General features: G+C 42.6%; 1 protein-coding gene across 1 annotated transcript; it reads right to left on the bottom strand.

Annotated features, from left to right (window-relative positions):
- Window positions 1-1,926: 1,926 nt before the first annotated feature.
- LOC149463593 (lysozyme C-1-like) lies at window positions 1,927-5,787 on the bottom strand. The gene is made up of 4 exons (XM_089675366.1): window positions 5,541-5,787; window positions 3,793-3,951; window positions 3,021-3,099; window positions 1,927-2,120 (listed from the first exon to the last, which is right to left on the bottom strand). The coding sequence occupies exons 1-4, from the start codon at window positions 5,785-5,787 to the stop codon at window positions 2,054-2,056; spliced, it is 552 nt and encodes a 183-aa protein (XP_089531492.1). The 3' UTR covers window positions 1,927-2,053.
- Window positions 5,788-19,164: the final 13,377 nt, after the last annotated feature.

The raw sequence follows: 19,164 nt of genomic DNA, 5'->3' as shown, positions 1-19,164 counted from the left end.
CACCACTGCAATTTGCATTGCACTTGGTGATGTAAGACTTGGATGCAGCTGCTTGGCCATGGAAACCCATTCCAAAAAGCTCTCTATGCACAGTTGTTGTGCTAATCTGAAGGCCACATGAAGTTTGGAGGTCTTTAGCTATTGACTCTGCAGACAGTTGCCGACTTCTGCGCACTGTGCAGTTCAGCATGTGCTGACCCCGCTCTGTCACTTCATGGCTGAGTTGCTGTTGTTCCCAGTTTCTTCCACTTTGTTAGAATACCACTAACAGTTGACCATGGAATATTTAGTAGCAAGAAAATTCCACGTATGTACTTATTGCACAGGTGGCAACCTATCACGGTACCACGATTGAATTCACTGAGCTCCTGAGAGCGACCCATTCTTTCACAAATGTTTGTAGAAGCAGTCTGCATGCCTAGGTGCTTGATTTTATACACCTGTGGCAATTGAGATGATTGGAACACCTGAATTTGGAGGGGTGTCCCAATACTTTTGGCAATATAGTGTATGTGTGGAATAGTTATTAGTCCTACTACACCTCTGGCTCATAACTCCCATGTTGGCTGAACATCCTGGTATCACAATCTGTAAAGATATGCATGCCTATGTGAAAGCCAGTGTAACCTATGCTTGCTCAAAACCCTCTAGGTCCAAGCCCAACAAGCTGTCTTTGTACTCAGTTGGCAGTGGACTTCACTGTAGACCTTCCACAGAGTCATTTGGGTCACCATGGATTTCTTTATTAAGATGGCCCACTTTTTGCCATTGCCTAAGATTGTCTCTTCCAAATCACTGGCTACTTTATTTGCTCAGGAGATACTCATGCTCTAGCCCAAGAACATTGTATTGGACAGAGAAATGCAATTCATATCCAAATTGTGGCAAGCATTCTGTTTTCTCATTGGCACCAGTTTGCTGTTCTCATCTGCGTATCACCCTCAGGCTAATTTGCTGATTGAGTGCGCTAACCTGTCCCTAGAGACTTGTCTCCAATGTTTTGTTTCTAACTGTCAACAGCATTGGTCCTCTGCCTTCCCATGGGCCACGTTTACATATAATAACTGTCCCTAACAGTTCCTTTGAGTATCTCTTTTTTTGTGTGTTTATGGTTCTCATCCCATGGCTTTTTTGACATTTCCTCAGATTCCCCTAATGCCACTGATATGGTTCAGAAATTCTCACAAATCTGGTATAAAACCCATGCTTGTCTGTCCTCCATTTCAGACACCAGAAATGCTTTGCAAACCACCTTCATCAAGTGGAGTCTGGCTACACAGCCCCTAGCTGAATTGGCCCTCAACACAGGAAGCGCCTTATTTAAAAATCATCAACGGTGCATCTGTGCTTGTAATAGGGTCAGCTTCCTGGATCCTGGCTTCCTGTCTGTTTTCATGCCTGACCCAGATCTGTAATAATGATCTTGGATTCCCTTGTTGCAACATTTTGTCTTGTACCTAGATTAGTCTTTGGATTGCCACCTACAGTAAACGTGACCTTGGTTTGTTTACTGGACTATGCTTACTCACTACCAGCCCTGGCCATGGAAACATCTATTGGATTATGCTTGTTTGCAACCTGCCCTGATCTCAGAACTGTTTTTGAACTATGCTTGCTTGTTACTTGTACTAACCTTGAACTGTTCCAGGATTCCGCTACCAAGCACTGTCTACTGCCTGACCTCCCTTGGGACTACTGGTACCCTTCCTTGTCTCAGTCACTCAGTCCTGGTACCATCTAGCCAGGAACTATAGAATCATGTCAACACCGGGGGGGAACAATTACCAGTAGGCCTGCTGGCCTTAAGGGAGTGGGTGCTGGTACAGGCAGAAGAAAAACCAGCCCACCATAGTTCCTGACCTAGTTATCGGGCTGTACATTACACCGATAAGGTTATGATACATTCCAAACAGAAAATAGACAATGTTTTAATTGATACGTACAGAATTTATTCCATCAGGTAATTGTCCACACACATTCAAGAGCCATCTGATGTCTTTTTGGCTCTGGGAGTGGAAGGCGAAGGAACATTAATGTGGTCTACATCATCTCCTCACAAAGCACATCCGCTCACGAAGCTACTTACATCCTTGTTCTTACAGTTGTTGTTCCAGGCCACCCTTTAAAGATTAATAAATAAGATAATGTATAATTAGTAAGTGATACTGGTACACAAATCAGAATTTGATATACAGTACTCCTCTGAATATTCATTTTTCAGCTATAATAGTGACACAATAAAAACTGTGTACTACATTTTGATTTCTCTAAAACATATTTCTTTGAAATGCAATTTTATAAACAGAAGACTGACCAATTTTTAGCTTCACATTTCACATGTGCATTATGTAATTTTTGTAGAAGCAAATTATTTATAGATCAAAACTGAACATATTGTGTATAGTCACTTCTGAATCATATAAAGTGTACATCCAAAAGGTTTTTTTTATCTCTTATAGACCTATCAGTTTTTCCCAACTTAGATAACTGAGTCCACATGGCCATAGCCTCTACAGTTCCCATAGATAACACTGTGTACATAAACAGACTCTCAGGCTATCAACTCCATTTCTACATTTGACTTGCTGTTAAACCAGTGACTGGGAATGAGCTTCAAACATGATCAGGCAGACTTTGAAAACAGTGTGGCTGCCAGAAGTGCAGAACGAAACAGCCTTAAAACTATAGGGCTGTGAAGGCTTATAGACATAGCCGTCTGGAAGGTGCTATTATGTCCATAGCACCTTACAGAATGATAAGAACGCAACACACCTCATAAACCTATGTAGCCAATCCTAGTTTACTGGAGAATAGAGAATATTGCATCAGAATACAAAAGGCATGAGCTGCTTACTAAATGTTAGTTTTCGTGCAAAAATAAATATATATATATATATATATATATATAAATCACACTATCCATTAATTGCACCCCCACCAAAATCAAAAGAAAATCTGTATACATATTAGGTGCATGAGTCTTTGACATTGCTTATTATCATCAGTAACAAGGTACATACCAAGCTCCCATGCCATTGGGGTCACGAACAACTCTCTTGGCACAGGTGATGTCATCAGTAATGTCATCATTCATCAAATCTTGAAAGAATAATATGAAAATACTTTATAAAATTGGTTCAAGAGTAATTTCTACAAAAATAGCTCAGGAATAGTAAGGAGGGCTGTGGTATGTATCCATGTAGTTCCCCCTTCTGGCTGCTAGATAACACCACAGTGGGTGAAATGGGTGAGGCCCAAGACCACTTGGATTGATGGGCAGTGTAGATGCCTTAGGGGCTACTAGAGGTAGGATGCCAGTATGGGCAGGTGGCCCTTAAATGTTATGCCAGCCCTGTCCCTGTGGGCACCCTGGATAATAGGCTAGCATATAAATAGTTTAGGAAAGAAGCTGACTCTCTCTTTTGGTCATGGGGTGCACTAAACACCAAGTTACAGCAAGATGTAGGTTTTACTGATTTATTTTAGTGTTCCTCTTTATGGGAGAAGCAGGCAAGGAGGGGAGCAGGACTTTATGTGCTACAGTATGCACATCCCTGTCTATGGTTGCAAGACTCTAGGCAACCCCTGTAAGACTAGGCTATTCCTATACTCACATCCTCTACCAATCAGCTGTTTTGTTTGTAACAGATGCAATGTGCTTTTACATATGGTGCATTGGTTTAAATATTAGTTGGAGTGCTTTCTCAAAATATATATAATGTCAGTTTTTTTACCTTGGGAAAAGGGACAGATAAACACTGGTTACACAAAATATCTCAAGGAGTTACTCACTACTGCAGCTGATGCTACAGGCGGCTACGGCTCCAGACGTATTGCCATCATTGCACCACCAGTAACTGTTGATCTGGAAGACTCCATAGTCACGGCTCCAGCCATTGTCATACATGGCATTGGTAGTGTAGCGGCTCTCATAGTAAGCCATGCACATCCCTAGACGGAAAAAGAAAAATGCAACAGCCTAAGTTATGCCCAACGCAGCAGTGGAAAATCACGCAAAACTTTAACTTCAGCTTTCTGCAAGTAGTCAGAAGCAGTACAAATCTGACTAATATTATTTATGTTAGTTATTTTTGACAATTCAATATAAGCTTACTTGAAAAATCTCCTTTCATGTTTTGAGAACTGCCTGTCTGCTGCTCATCTCTTTTTACAACTTCCAGGATTCCCTGCATGCTTTGCAGCTTCATCTCTGCTGTTTAATTTCCATTTCTAAGGACTACATATCCCATGGTACCTTGCTGTCTGCAAGCAGTGATTCCTGTACTGACTCATAGTTACATAGTTAGTCTGGCTGAAAAAAGACAAAAGTCCATCCAGTTCAACCATTACATAAAAAAAAAAAGTTATAACCTTACACCCACAGTTGATCCAGAGGAAGGCAAAAAAAACCAGCAAAGCATGATCCAATTTGCTTTCAGGGGAAAAATTCCTCCCTGATCCCCCGAGAGGCAATCAGATATTCCCTGGAACAACTTTACCTATAAATGTTAGTATCCAGTTATATTCTGTGTATCCAAGGATCCAGGCCTTTTTTAACCTCTTCCCAACCGCGCTATAGCCAAAAGACTGCTACAGCGCAGTTGTCTAGTTCTGGGAGGACGTCCAGAAATGCCCAGTGTGCATGAGGCCTTAGAATAATTTATGGCTCCATATTCAGATTCACATTCTTCTGTAGCTGGTTCTCTTTAATTTTAGGCCTTCCAGGAAAACAGAGAAGGCAAACCATATGGAAAAAATGTAGGGGAAGGCTTGCAAGTAACTAGAGTGTAAGGTCCGTACAGTAAGAATGAGTGCCTTGTTTTTTAGCTGGAGCTGTCTGGAGCTGTTACTTGCAAGCCTTCTCCTACCTTTATGTCCATACAGGGGTGTATTTACCACAAGGCAAACAAGGCATTTGCCTAGGGCGGCATTTTTCGGGGGGAAGGCAGCACTGCCCCTTGGAAGAAAGGACACACACGGCATGGGGACCTGGCGGGTTCCGAGAGATGCTGTGGGTTTCATGACGGTGTATGCACAGCCCCACTCTTGTTCCTGGGGATGTCCAGAGCTGTGAAGGTGAGTGTCTTTTTCTCTCTCGCCATGGGGGATGGTGGCTGGTGTATATGGGGTAGTGGTAGTGGAAGGCGGGGTGTTCTAGGTCAATGTCAGGCTCTTTGTGTGGGGGGGGCACCAATTTTTCTGTTGCCTAGGTCAGCACAAAACCTAAATACACCAGTGTCCATACACAGCTCCAGCACCTCCAGTCACATAAGCAGTGCACTCATTTACACTGTATGGGCCACAGCAACCATGTGCATAAGGCCTTAGTGTCCAGAAATGACCTCAGCAGCAAGAGATGCTCCAAGCCTGTCAATAATAGAGCCACTCCTAAACTACATGCATGCAATAATGAAGCCTCTTTCTGAGCAAATTTCAGATTTGCTGTAAATATATAGTCTGAAGTCAAAGGGGGAAAACCAAAATTATTCATAAGAAAAGTTGAGGTTGGTTCAGAGAAGTGTTAGCTGGTCCATACGTACAGTTTGCCAGGCTGTAGCCATAGTATCCATCCAAACCACCAGCTTTCAGGGCGCTGGCCAGCTCACATTTTGTGAACACTTTGGCCTCGCTGGCAGCGAAGAGAGCAAGGAAGAGGAGACAAAAGACAGTCTTCATTCTGATGGTTTCTGGACTCGTGTTTGTAGTCTGAACAGGAGCAACATTGACTGGTATGGCCAAGCTATATATGTGTGTGGGCTTGTTTAAACAGATATAATCATCAAACATAATTAACCATTAACCTGCATTATATAAAAACATTGTGGATTCTAACTGGAATCTCTGCTTATGTAAATGTGGCCTTGGGTCAGAAGAAAATGTATCAACTGTTCTTAAGCTGGCCATACTTGGTTCAGTTTTTTTTATTCAGCCAACCTATTGGCTGCAGCACTGATCGAGCAAAAATTTACCAACAAGCCAGTTCTCAAGAATGGAAAAGACCATACATGGATCAAAGTTTGGCCAGTTCCTCCTGAAGTGGCCAAATTCAATCCATGTACTATATGTCTAGCCTTAGGTATGTGTAACATTTCGATAGATCTCTGCTTCCTTACACACTCTTTGGTTGAAACACATATCAAATATAATTACATTTTCTATTTCAATGGTTTTTATTAATTTTAAACAGTATAAAAGAGAGGCAATAAAACACGCCCACGCTGGGGCTATCAATTGCACAGATAAAAAAAATGCAAAAAAAAAAAAAAGGAAAAACGGTGCTCTAATGCCAGCAGGGCAAAAGGTACGCCCACGCAGAGGCTATCAATGGCACATAAGTTACAAAACATTACTGTAACTGACTATAACAACTAAATGCAGCAGTCCAGTCACACCAAAACAGAGAGAGAATGAAAAAAGAAGAAAGAGGGGAAGAAAAAGAAAGAGAGAAAAAAAAAAAAAAAAAAGGGAGGGGCAAGGGGCAGGGGTCCAAGAGCGCCAATACCGATCGCCATTACATCTCCAGACTAGCCGGGGAGAGTGTGGGGAAGGCATATTGCAACCACGGCTCCCATATTTTCAGAAATTTATGTTGGGAGTCGTTGCGGATACTCGACATCTGTTCATTGAGCATCATAGTGGTCATACGATCCCGCACCCCCTGAAGAGGGACAAACGGACTCTTCCAGGCCTGAGCAATTGTTCTAGTGGCCGATAAAAACAGATAGGAAGCCAACTTCTGCTGATGAGCCAAGAGGCCCGGTATGGGGCAATGAAGCAAAGCATACCGAGCATCCCAGCGGATGGAGAGATGGAACAAGGTGAAAAGGAGGCCAAACACACGAGACCAAAAACGAAACAGTCTTGGGCATGACCACCAGATATGCAATACATCTCCACGATGTCCACAACCCCGAAAACACTGATCACTACAGGCAGGGTTAGCCTGGGCAAACCGAGCCGAAACCCAGTACCAACGAAACAATACCTTATAGGCTGCCTCCAGCGTGGTCATATTAAATGAGCATTTAGCTATGAGTGACCAGGCATTATTCCAGTCCTCCGGATCCACGGCCACTCCCAGGTCGCGCTCCCACTGAACGACATATGAAAGAGAAGTATGCGGCGAGCGTCTATTCAAAGCTGCATAAAGAAGGGAAGTAAGGCCTGGGGCGCCCGGCCATTGTTGGCAAAGCAGTTCAAAGGCAGATTTCTGGTACGGGAAGACAGAAGTGCCACACAATGAGATCAGCCAATGCCGCAATTGAAGGTAACGAAAAAACTCCGCCGGAGGGACATCCCGTGACTCCTGAAGAGAATTCCAGGTAGGGAAGGACCGAGAGGTCAAAAAGTGTCGTACCTGGGAAAAACCATTGGTCACCCACCAAGAAAACGCCCTTGGTTGATCTAAACCTGGTGGGAAGAGGGGGTTGTTAGTGATTGGGAGCAAAGGCAAAAAAGGTGACATTAGGCCACTGGAGTAACGTACCGAGTCCCACACTTGCAAGCCATGGAGCAAAATCGGACTCAGTGCCGTGGGACGCAGGGCAGGGGGAAGCCATAGAAGTGTCGATATCGCAATAGGGGCACAATTAGGTAGTTCCAGGAGGACCCAGAGAGGTATGTCTGAGGAAGCATGCAACATAGATAGCGGGGCGATCTGGCTCGCCTGATAATATTTAGTAACATTGGGAACCCCAAGGCCACCCTGAAGTCTATGGACAAAAAGCGTAGTTCTGGAAACTCTGGGGCGTTTATTGGCCCAGATGAAATGCATAATCTTTGCCTGAAGCAACCGAAGGAAATGAGGAGGAACCCGCACTGGGAGGGTGCGAAAATAGTATAGCAGTTTCGGCAAGATGGTCATTTTTACTGAATTAATCCGTCTATATAATTACATTTTAAAACAACAGCGTTTAATTTTGTTTTGGATGGGGTTGGAGAAGGGATAGCAAAAATAGAAAAAGCACTGTGTCCTCTCAAAATAAGGACATCGTCTTGTACTCAGTTCTGTGAGTACTCAGTTCTGTGACTTTCACAAAGGCCTTCTGAATTCAAAGTCCCACACTCTCCAGTACAACCTGCTGCTCCTGGTAAAGACTAGGGAAATCAACACTGAAAAAACAAATACTAGAGCACAATGACCTTGTAAAATCGTTAAAGCTAACTTCCACATATGGATACTTTTCATAGTCACATTGGTCCAGCTCGGAACAATGTGACTATGCATATGCCATACCCAGTGGTGTATTTAGGTTTTGTGCTGCCCTAGGCAACAGAAAAATTGGCGCCCCCCCCAGCAGAAAAAGCCTCACATTGACCAAGAACACCCCTGTCCTCCACCCGAGCCTTCCACTACCACTGACCCCCCATACACCAGCCACCATCCCCCATTGCAAGAGAGAGAAAGACACTCAGCCTTCACAGCTCCAGACATCCCCAGAAACGAAAGTAGGGCTGTGCATACACAGTCATGAAACCCACAGCATCTCTCAGAACCCACCAGGTCCCTATGCCGTGTGTGTCCCTTCTGCCGTCCCTTCTTCCAAGGGGCAGTGCTGCCCCCCCCTGAAAAATGCCGCCCTAGGCAAATGCATTGTTTGCCTTGTGGTAAATACATCCCTAGCCATACCTTGCCAATCCCATTGGAAGTTGAAAATCACTATAGTAGGTACTGCTACTACAATGATCTCCACTAGCTTTCAGGTCCTGTGCTGAGCTGCCTCCATGCCACTTACTTACAGGAAGTCATCTGCTCAGCATGGGTGCCATTCTGAGATTGCTATGCATTTCCCCAATGAATGCAAATTGTTCTTTGATTGGATGAATCAGAGATCATGACATCATCGACCCACTTCTCCACCTTATCCAGTAAAAAAATGCTTTGCATTCATTGATAAATGCAAAGTGATCTCTAAATGGTGCCTTGGCCAAGTGAGTGTCCTCCTGTGCTCACTGAAGCTACTGGAGATCACTGGAGTAGCAGTGCCTTCTACAGCGATTTCCAGCTTCCAGGGGGACTCCACAGGTATAATATATGCATAGTCACATTGATCCAAGCTGGACTAATGTATCTATGTAAAAATATTTAGACCTGGAATTCTTCTCTCTGACGCTTCAAGAAAACAGATAGAAATTCACTCACAAGTGATAGCATATTTAAATCTATCACATTCCAGAAATACATTGGCCAGTGAGACACTAGCCCCTTACAGGTGTTGTGTCGATATGTTAGTTCTAGTCTTCTCATGGCTTTTTTTTGGGTTTATGAAACAGAAGCCATACTTTATTTTTTAATCTACAATCGCTTGCAAGTGAAATGTATCTGATTTACTAAAGTGTTTTAACCATTTCACAAAGGCATTGTGCCTTGGGATTTGTTTGCTTTATGCAGTGAAGGAGGGGTAGGACCTCTGGTAGGGTTTTTATTGCTGCCAGGTCAAGAAATGTTGGGAAATCTCTCCAGTGACATATGCAAGGACAAAAACACTTTTTGCTCAGTAAGAGTGGGTTACCACATCTAAAAATGTTTTTATTTGCTGTCTGTACCTTTTCTGGTGACAATTGAACTCCCCATATATAGTCCTAGTATCACAGGTACAGAAAGTGAGGAAAATGCTCACAGGAGGGAGAAGGAAACCTCCATAAGCTTCTAACTCTTTTCCATTCTTTCCAAAGCTTAAAGCGGAGCTCCACCTAAAAGGGAGTAGGTGTTTTTGCACTCTACCCCTTCCACTGCCACATTTGCCACTTTTGTTTTGGGGGGGGGGACCGGGTACCTGGTTTTGACACTTCACAGATCCCAGAAGACTACGGGGCCAATCACAACTCGGTCATGCACAGTAGCTGGGAACCCGGAGGCTAGTGAAGAACTAGCCCAGATGACAACAGCGCTGGACCCCTGGACAGGTAGGTGTCCTTATATTAAAAGTCAACAGCTACAGTATTTGTAGCTGCTGACTTTTAATTTTTTTTGGGGGGTGGGGGGAGTCTGGAACTCAGCTTCTTCAATACAGGACACTTTAACCCCCATCCTGCTCGGGCCAATTTTCAGTTTTCAGCACTGTCACATTTTGAATGACAATAACTCAGTCATGCAGCACTGTACGCAACTTAAACTTTTATCATTTTGTTCACACAAATACAGATTTCTTTTGGTGGTATTTGATCACCATTGGGTTTTCTATTGCTTGCTAAATAAAAAGCATTTTTCTTCTTTTCTGTTGTAAAATTTTGCAAATACATAATCTTGCTTCATAAACAACCAAAATGTATTCTGCTACATTTCATAAAAAATACTCCATATCAGTGTATATTATTAAGTCTGTGTGAAAGTTATAGTCTACAAACTATGGTACATATATTTAAAAATTTGAAATCCTTATGTACTGACAGCCTATCTCATTTCTTGAGACCTAAACATGCCAGGACAGTACAAATACCCCTGAAATTACCCCTTTTTGGAAAGCAGACAGTCCAGGGTATTTAGTAAGAGTTAGTTTTTTGAAGTTGTAATTTTTTGCCACGATTTTGTGGAAGATTAATTAAATTTTATTTTTATTTTACATACTGTGACCAAGGCAGTACAGTGTTACCATAGGAGGTGGAGGTGGTCAGGATTTTCTTTTTACATGCTATGATCGCTTATAACAATGATAATCACTGTTATAAGAAACCATTTGTTGTGAACAAATCAATTTATCTAGTGTGTATTGTTGTGATTATCTGTGACTGGTCACAGCTAATAGCATAGTACAGATGGGCTATGATTGGCCCTGTCTGTACCATGTGATCACTGTGACCAATCACACTGAGCAACACAATAGCACATAATGAATGGCTATGAATGGGAACCAGGGGCGGACTGACCATTTGGAAACTCGGGCACTGCCCGAGGGCTGGGGTCAGTAGGGGACCCCATGAGATGCCCCTGTTACCTTTTTCATAGGCTTTTTTGAGTTTGGGCAAGGACACAGGGGCCCCATGATCCCCTATTGCCCGGGGGCCCCATGAGTTGTCAGTCCGCCCCTGATGGGAGCCATTCATTGTGTACAATTGCCACGTGACTGGTGGACACAACAGACAGATTGTGCCACAGCGTGGCCCATGGGGCGTGAGCGAGGTGTGATCCTGAGAGGACATCACATCATCACATCCAGCAGTTAAAAATTTCTGAAATTAGGCTTTAAAGATATGCTCCCACTGAACATAAATATTTTACATTCAAATAACTCAGTGGATAGAGTCTACTGCCCTACAAGGTAAGTGTCAGTGGTTTCTGATTTCCTCATTTTCTTAATGACCCTGAATTTGTACAGAAATACATTAGGCGCAACAACAATTACCATATATTATACTGTGGTTAGTAGTTCTGCCACTAGGTGGCAGTATTATGTTTACTGTTTGGTTCTCTCCTTGTGGAACTACATGGTTATGATGTCATTTCCTGTGTCTATGTTGTTTTCCAAAAAAAACAAGAGCCGTTCAGCGATTTGTCTGATAATCTTGACTGATAGGAGTCATACAGTATCTGCAGCAGTTTTCCAGCAGGTTATAGGTCCGGCTAAAGCAAAATAACTAAATACTGCTGCAGAAACGGTTCAACAGTCTCTAAAATGTAAAAGTTTCAGAAATAAAATATGGCTACTAACAGTGTTTCATCAATGTTTTTAGTCACAAACCTGACATACAAGAACTACCAGTCCTCAAGAAGTTTAAACTGAAGATGCTGCTGATAAAAGCATGTTTACCAACCGAACCCGACCTATTCAAGTGAATAGGGCCACACTGCAAATGCCCAATTGTCAAAGATCCTCTGAAAACAAGAGCAATACTAGTGTACAGGAGCCGTTACTGTATTATGGATAATAGAGCTACAAATAAGGTATCGTTTTATGGACAGCTAGTGCAAACCATTGGTAAATTCCATTTTATGGAATTTTGAAGATTTAAGCTGGCCATACAATATTAGTTTTTAGGTTGAATGAAAAAAACAAATAGATTCCTCCGTCCATACAAACAAGGTGGATGGAGGAATCCCCCCCCCCCCTCCCGCCCGGACATTGTATTCTAACAGCTAACCCAGCTGCTGTCAGAATACACTGATCTTCGGCCGCAGATGATTGGCTGCAGCTGCTGGCTGAGAAAATTTTTTCGCGTTTGTCAAAAGCTGATCAAACAACTGACATCTGTCAAAGAGGGTCAACCACAAACTGATTGAACTTCGGCCAGTCCTTGCTGAAACGACTAAATATCAATCAGTGTATAGTCAGCTTTACTTTGGGCACTGACAGAGAGATCAGAAAATTGGAGACATCCATGATCCACCATATACTTTTATAAATGTGATATTTCATGTGTGTGCTGTTTTTATTTTTTTTTAACTCTAATTTAATTAAGGCTAGGTTCACACTGGTGCGGGTGGTGGGGCTCGCATTTTTGCAAGCACACGAGCCCATTTGTTTGAATGGTTTGCTTTACCTGCAAGACAAACAGGGAAAATGTCCCTGACCCTTTTTTAAAAACTCAGCCACAAGAGCTGCGTGGTGCTGAGGTATGGTGCGGTTCCACACACCTGAAAATATGCTGCGTTTTCTGATATGTGGGGGTGCTATTAAGAATTAAATATATAAATTGTGCCGCGCTCCTGTGTATAAATAATTACAATATTCACTATTTCAAATGACAATCCAAAGTAAAAAAAAAAAAAAAAAATTATGAAAAAATGATATATATACTTATATCTAGTGTATAAAATACAATTATCTTCTGCTTATAACATCATAAATAAATACCGCATACTGTGCTGGTGACAATAGTAAATAGTGTCATCACTATCACTATTTACTATTGTCACCAGCACAGTATGCGGTATTTATTTATGATGTTATAAGCAGAAGATAATTGTATTTTATACACTAGATATAAGTATATATATCATTTTTTTATAATTTTTTTTTTTACTTTGGATTGTCATTTGAAATAGTGAATATTGTAATTATTTATACACAGGAGCGCGGCACAATTTATATATTTAATTTTCTCACAGAACACTGTCTAATGAGTAGGTGTGAGTGCCAGCGAACCACAGGTGTATCATATATTGTGTTTTGTTTTGTTTGTCTGGTAATAGTTTAGACAAACACCATAGTAGCTCACAAGTACACTCATTTATTTTTTTTGCTATTAAGAATTAATGGCATTCCTGCATATCTGCAAAAGAGCAGTGTGTTTTGCCTGCGAGTCGCATATGTGTGAACCTAGACTAATGTTTTGGCAATTACACTTTAATGTAAATATGTTTACCAGCAAGTGTTAATGTATAAATAACATTGTTATGTATGCATAGTATACCATTATCTACAGGGCTGAATTTAGATATCAGGCTGTCCTAGACACATTGGAATGATTGATCCATCACTTGAGTTCTACCTTTTTTAACCACTTTCTCTCTGGACATTGTTTTTACAATTTTATATTGGACTTTAAAGTACAGCATTCAGAAGCTTGTTAATGAAACCAACCAAGGTTAAAAAATGTTTGCTTTATTAATACAAAAGATACATAACATTTAAGTTGCTTGGTCCATTGGGTATTTATGACAAATTCTTCCTACATCACATGTATACATCACATTTCCACAATGTAACACTGTCAAGGTCAACGCCTTTTGCATGCTTCTTCAGGGCCGTGGTGAAATAGTCAGTAAGCAATATTGTGTTTCATAATTGGTGTTATGGTAACATAGTCCAAAATAGCAATTGGAAACACATTCAAAAGGACAAATCAAACAAGCAAGTTCCTGAGAGCTGCACTTTAAAATCCTACGTAAAATTGTAAAACAATGGGGATAATTCACTAAAAATGGAATACTCAGAATCTGATGCAGCTGTGTTTGGTAGTCAATCAGCTCCTAACTTCAGCTTGTTCAATTAAAGAAGAATTCCAGGAAACTGTTTATTTTTCCATGCAGTGGGGCTATGCCCTCACTGCAAGGGTTAACTGCTCGTTTTGTCTAGGGGGTGCGAGGAAAAGCTATACTTACCCGATCCTTCGATCCTCCAAAAAATGGTGCTCCCCCATGTTCAGCAGTGGTCTGTTCCTGCAGTCCTCACATTCAAAGCCGGTCTATGTGCATGATGACATCAGGAACATTCCATTCACTAGACCACTAGCCTGCGGGGGGCAGGTCTTGCACTTGGAGGAATGGCTCATCGGAGGAAGTTGGTGGGATAGTCCAGCTGTCCCATGGTGGTATGAGTCTATACAGTATCTCCCTCACTAGGAAGAGCCTGGTGGATATCAGCAGAAGGCAACCGATGATCCTGTGGCTAAGTGAGTAATTGACCCTCAATGCTGAAGGAAAAGTGACTGCGTGTAGCTTTGTTGAAAGAAGGAGTACAGGTCACCTACAACATAAGAGATCCTGTGAAACAGGACCTCAGAAATTGTGCAGTGCCCCCAGAAATTATGCAGTGCAGCCCAGAATTGTGCAGTGCAGCCAGCAGTTTGTGAAGGCAGCCAGAAGCAGAGCAGTCCTCAAATTGTACAGATTTGCAGTTCCAGGGTATGCCATGCTCCCTATCCCTATCCAAGTTCATTGTTCCCAATAAAACCCCCAAAAAGAAACCAATAGACTGTTCTTTTGAGCCACAAGAAGAATGCTTGGCTGTGCTGTGTGCCTGGCTGCATGTGCTCTAAGGGGGAAATAGGACTCAGCTCTCCAGAGGCTCTTTAGGGGGTGTGATACATAGATTTCACATCTGGAGAAATGTTTTTCATTTTTCACATGTATGTTAAAATCTGCACTTTTGGCTAGAAAATAAATTAAAAGCCCCAGAATAATATCTATTTTCTGAAAACAAAGACCCTGTAGAATAAAAAAAATGTTTTCTCTTGTTATTTAATATTTGCGCAACTGTTTATCCCATTAATATTTTCAGGGGGAAATACACTAAAATACAATTTAGTGCACATAGACACAATATAAAGTTTGATTTAGGTAAATATATACCAAATGTGTTAGGCCTCAACACTGCATGACCCGTGAAAATTGATGGCACCCCAATATATCAATATGTGAAGCAGAACTAAACCTCTGAATAAATGGCCTCCCCACCCTACATCCACGTGACCATCTTGAAAAATCCAGCACGTGCGTATATGCTATATAGTATGTAGGACCTGGTAGAGACCTGCATATGCATAGGAATGGCAGGATTTCTGCACCTGTGCACAAATGCTGCCAGCTTCTTGCAGATTGCCACTATACCACTGGGTGGCGTAGTAACACACTGCCTCCTGGTATAGCTATGATGTAGTTATCCCAGGGGGCAGTGGGGCCCAGCCTAGGCAGAAAACCCAGGAGTACTTCTTTAAGCACAAAAAATAAATAAAATGGTAATGAAAATGATTAGCTTTTGTGTTAGAGGGAGGAGGGGTAAAAAAAAAGAGGTTGCTGGAGTAAGTTTAGTTTTTCTTTAAATGCCTTTATGGTTCCTTACTTTAAAGTGAACTGTATATGAAGGAACTAGAATTATTGCTCTCTGATGTGTGCGGCCATACCAAGAATGTGTTGTAATATTTCAGATTTTTCACACTCTTTGTTTTAGCACCTAATGCCTCCCCTGCCTTCTGCTAGAGTCGACATAGCACAGCACTGTGCTTGATCTGTTGTTTACCTGGCTTGCTAGCCAGGGTTCTGATGACTCTGAACCAGAAGTTCTCTGAGTTCATCCCGCCCCCCCACCTTGACATCATTGATTGTGGTCCTGGCATTGGGGAGGAGAACCCAGAAACCAGGGAGGGGGATTGCTGGTGGTGGGGTCTTCAGTCATGATCCATGTAAAACTCTAGTAAACTCTCTTAATGTTCATATACACCACTATTTCATTCATTACATTTAGGAGGGACACACAAAGACTATGTTCCCTCCACCTGTCCAGCATCCTACCTCATTCACAGTAGCGGAATGGACCCTACCCTGCACCCTGCCGGGCTCCATGCATGCACTCACTTAACTCTTGATCCTGCATACCTCTGCATGGAATGGGGACCTCTGCGGTGCTGATTAGCTCCAGTTGCTATAGGGGATGGATCACTCGCAGAAGGAGCGCTGACAATATCTCCTTCACTGCAAGAGGCTATCCCACCCGAAAAAGATACACCCTTACAACAGACTGCTTGGCTGACTGTTAGCTTCCATTACCCCTGGTAACCACTTGTGGTCTTCATACCCCAAAATGCTGTTGACCCAGAGCTGTAAGCTATGTATGGTGCCGGTTACTTGTATTACACTCCTTTAATAACTTCAGACCAGACAAAAAGCAAAGTTTGAAAGTTTTACTGGAAACGTTTTATCATTTACAAAGTACACAGGAACACTTTCTTCCATACTTTCCTAAACCCTATCTCAGGCTTGTGTGCTGGTCCAGCATACCTGCGAAGGCAAAGTCCAAGTGTAGCAGTGTCCATTTCTTGCAGAATCCAGCATCTGACATCTACAGGGTTGATTACAGGTTCCAGCAGTCCCCCTACGTGGCTGAAGGCTCCCAAAGGCAGGCAACTCTGGACATGGACCCCGGCAATGGTGACAACATAGAACCTCAATGGTGACAGTAGCAGAGGATCTCCCTGGGCTACGGACCACTGTCCTTCTATGTCATCACAGGACCAGTGGGTCAAACCCAAAAAGCCCACCAAGGAAAAACCCAGGAACAGAGGTAACCCTGATCCTCCTGTCCTGGACAACACCTATCCAGGCTAAATTATAACCTGCTAACATACAGACCACCAAACAAGACAAGAGAAAATTGTGGAGAGCCTTCTGACTGCTCTAAATATCCCCTGCACTGCCTAAAGTTCTTATGCTAAATTTAGTTACAAATATCCTTGGGTTTCCATAGGGAAACCAAAGAAAACCAAAAATATTGGCACCCCTGCATTTCTGTCAGATAATGCACCACCTCGCTCGAAAAATTGTTGCAATTACAAATGGTTAGGCATTCTTATGTTTATTTCATTTTGTTTGTATTGGTATGACACAAAAAAGGGGAGAAACAAAAAGCCAAACATTCCAAGCATAACACCAAAAATAAACTGGACAAAATTATTGGCATCCTCAATTTAATATTTGGTAACACACCCCTTGGAAAAATTAACTGAAATCAATTGCGTCATGTAACCAGCAATGAGTTTCTTACACCTCTCTACTGGAATTTGGGACCACTCTTCTTTCACCAACTGCTCCAGGTCTCTCAGATTGGAAGGGTTCCTTATCCCAACTGCTGTTTTGAGATCTCTCCACAGGTGCTCTATGAGATTGAGATCTGGACTCATTGCTGGCCAGTTCAGTACTTTTCGGCACTTTTTGACATGTGCTTTGGGTCATTGTCCTGCTGTTAGACCCATGATCTCCAGCGGAGACCCATCTTTCTGTCACTGGGCCCTACATTGCATCCCAGAATTCTTTGGTATTCTTCAGATTTCCTAATTCCATGCACACGGTCAAGATATCCAGTGCCTGAAGCAGCAAAGCAACCCAAAACATCAGTGAACCTCCACCAATCGGCCGATTTTCGACCCATCTATGGCCTGCATAACATCTTCTCATAATTGTAAGAAATAATTACATTCCAAGTTTGTGATGCTCCTGTAATTATGTAATTAAACTCACCTGTATCAATTAACATGTGCTGACAATATAGAAATCACACCGGCATCCAGTGAAATGGTGAAATAGTGATAGGGACTGTATTTTTTTCTTTAACCACTTGCCTACCGGGCACTTATACCCCCTTCCTGCCCAGGCCAATTTTCAGTTTTCAGCAATTGTGCGGTCATGCAACACTATACCCATATGAAATTTTTATAATTTTCTTTCACACAAATAGAGCTTTCTTTTGGTGGTATTAAATCGTCGCTGGGTGTTTTATTTTTTGAGCTATAAACAAAAAAATAGCAAACAATTTGAAAAAAAAAAGTTTTTCTTTGTTTCTATTGAAAAATTTTGCAAACAGGTAATTTTTCTCCTTCACTGATGTGCATTGATGAGGCTGCAATGATAGGCAGCACTGATGGGCACTGATAGGCGGCACTGATGAGGTGGCACGGATAGGTAGCACTGATGGGCACTGATAGGCGGCACTGATGGGCAATGATAGGCAGCACTGATGGGCACTGATAGGCTGCACTGATGGGCACTTATGGGTGGCACTGACTGACGGCACTGCTTAGCATTGACTGGTGGCACTGCTGGGTGGCACTACTGGGCAGCACTGATGGGTGGCACTGATGGTGTCACTGATGGGCACTGGTGGGTGGCACTGCTGGGCACAGGTGGGTGGCACTACTAGGTACTGATGCGCACAGGTAGGTGGCACTGATGGGCACTAATTGCTGGGCACAGGTGGGTTGCACTGCTGGGCACTGATCATCAATGCCCTGATGATCATTGTTGATCCGTCCTCCGCTATGACAGTGGGAGCAAAGTGCAGCCGATAACCAGCAACTGCATTGGACACAGCTGATCACGTGGTAAAAGGCTGCTGTGATTGGCCTTTTACCACATCATGTGATCAGCTGTGCCCGTAGGACACAGCGATCACGGAGATTGCTGGGTGTACGCCTCCAGGGGCACGTGGGAGGACGTCCTATGACTCCCTCCCAGAACTGGACAACCGTGCTGTAGCCGCCATTTGGCTATAGCGCGGTTGGCAAGTAGTTAAAGGCCTCATTGCTTTTCTGCAATTTTTGTTCTCAAATCCTCAGACAGTTCTTTGCTGCTCTCTCTCTTCTCCATGCTCCATGTGGCACACAGAGACACACAACAGAAAGGTTGAGTACATTTTTCACCATTTCACTGGATGCCGGTGTGATTTCTATATTGTCAGCACATGTTAATTGATACAGGTGAGTTTAATTACATAATTACAGGAGCATCACAAACTTGGAATGTAATTATTTCTTACAATTATGAGAAGATATCAATCATTTTGTCCATTCCATTTTTGGGGCTTTGCGGGGAATGTGTCAGGTTTGGCTTTTTGTATCTCCGCTTTTTTGTGTCATAGGAATACAAACAAAAGAAATAAACACGAGAACGCCGAAACATTTGTAGTTGCAACAATTTTCTAGGCATAGTGGTACATTATCTGACAGAAATGCAGG

Source organism: Staurois parvus, unplaced genomic scaffold, assembly GCF_062004578.1.
Source record: "Staurois parvus isolate SC_StPar_1 unplaced genomic scaffold, SC_StPar_1.0 ptg000154l, whole genome shotgun sequence".
Lineage (NCBI taxonomy): Eukaryota > Metazoa > Chordata > Amphibia > Anura > Ranidae > Staurois > Staurois parvus.
This window is presented reverse-complemented; position numbering and strand designations above follow the sequence as displayed.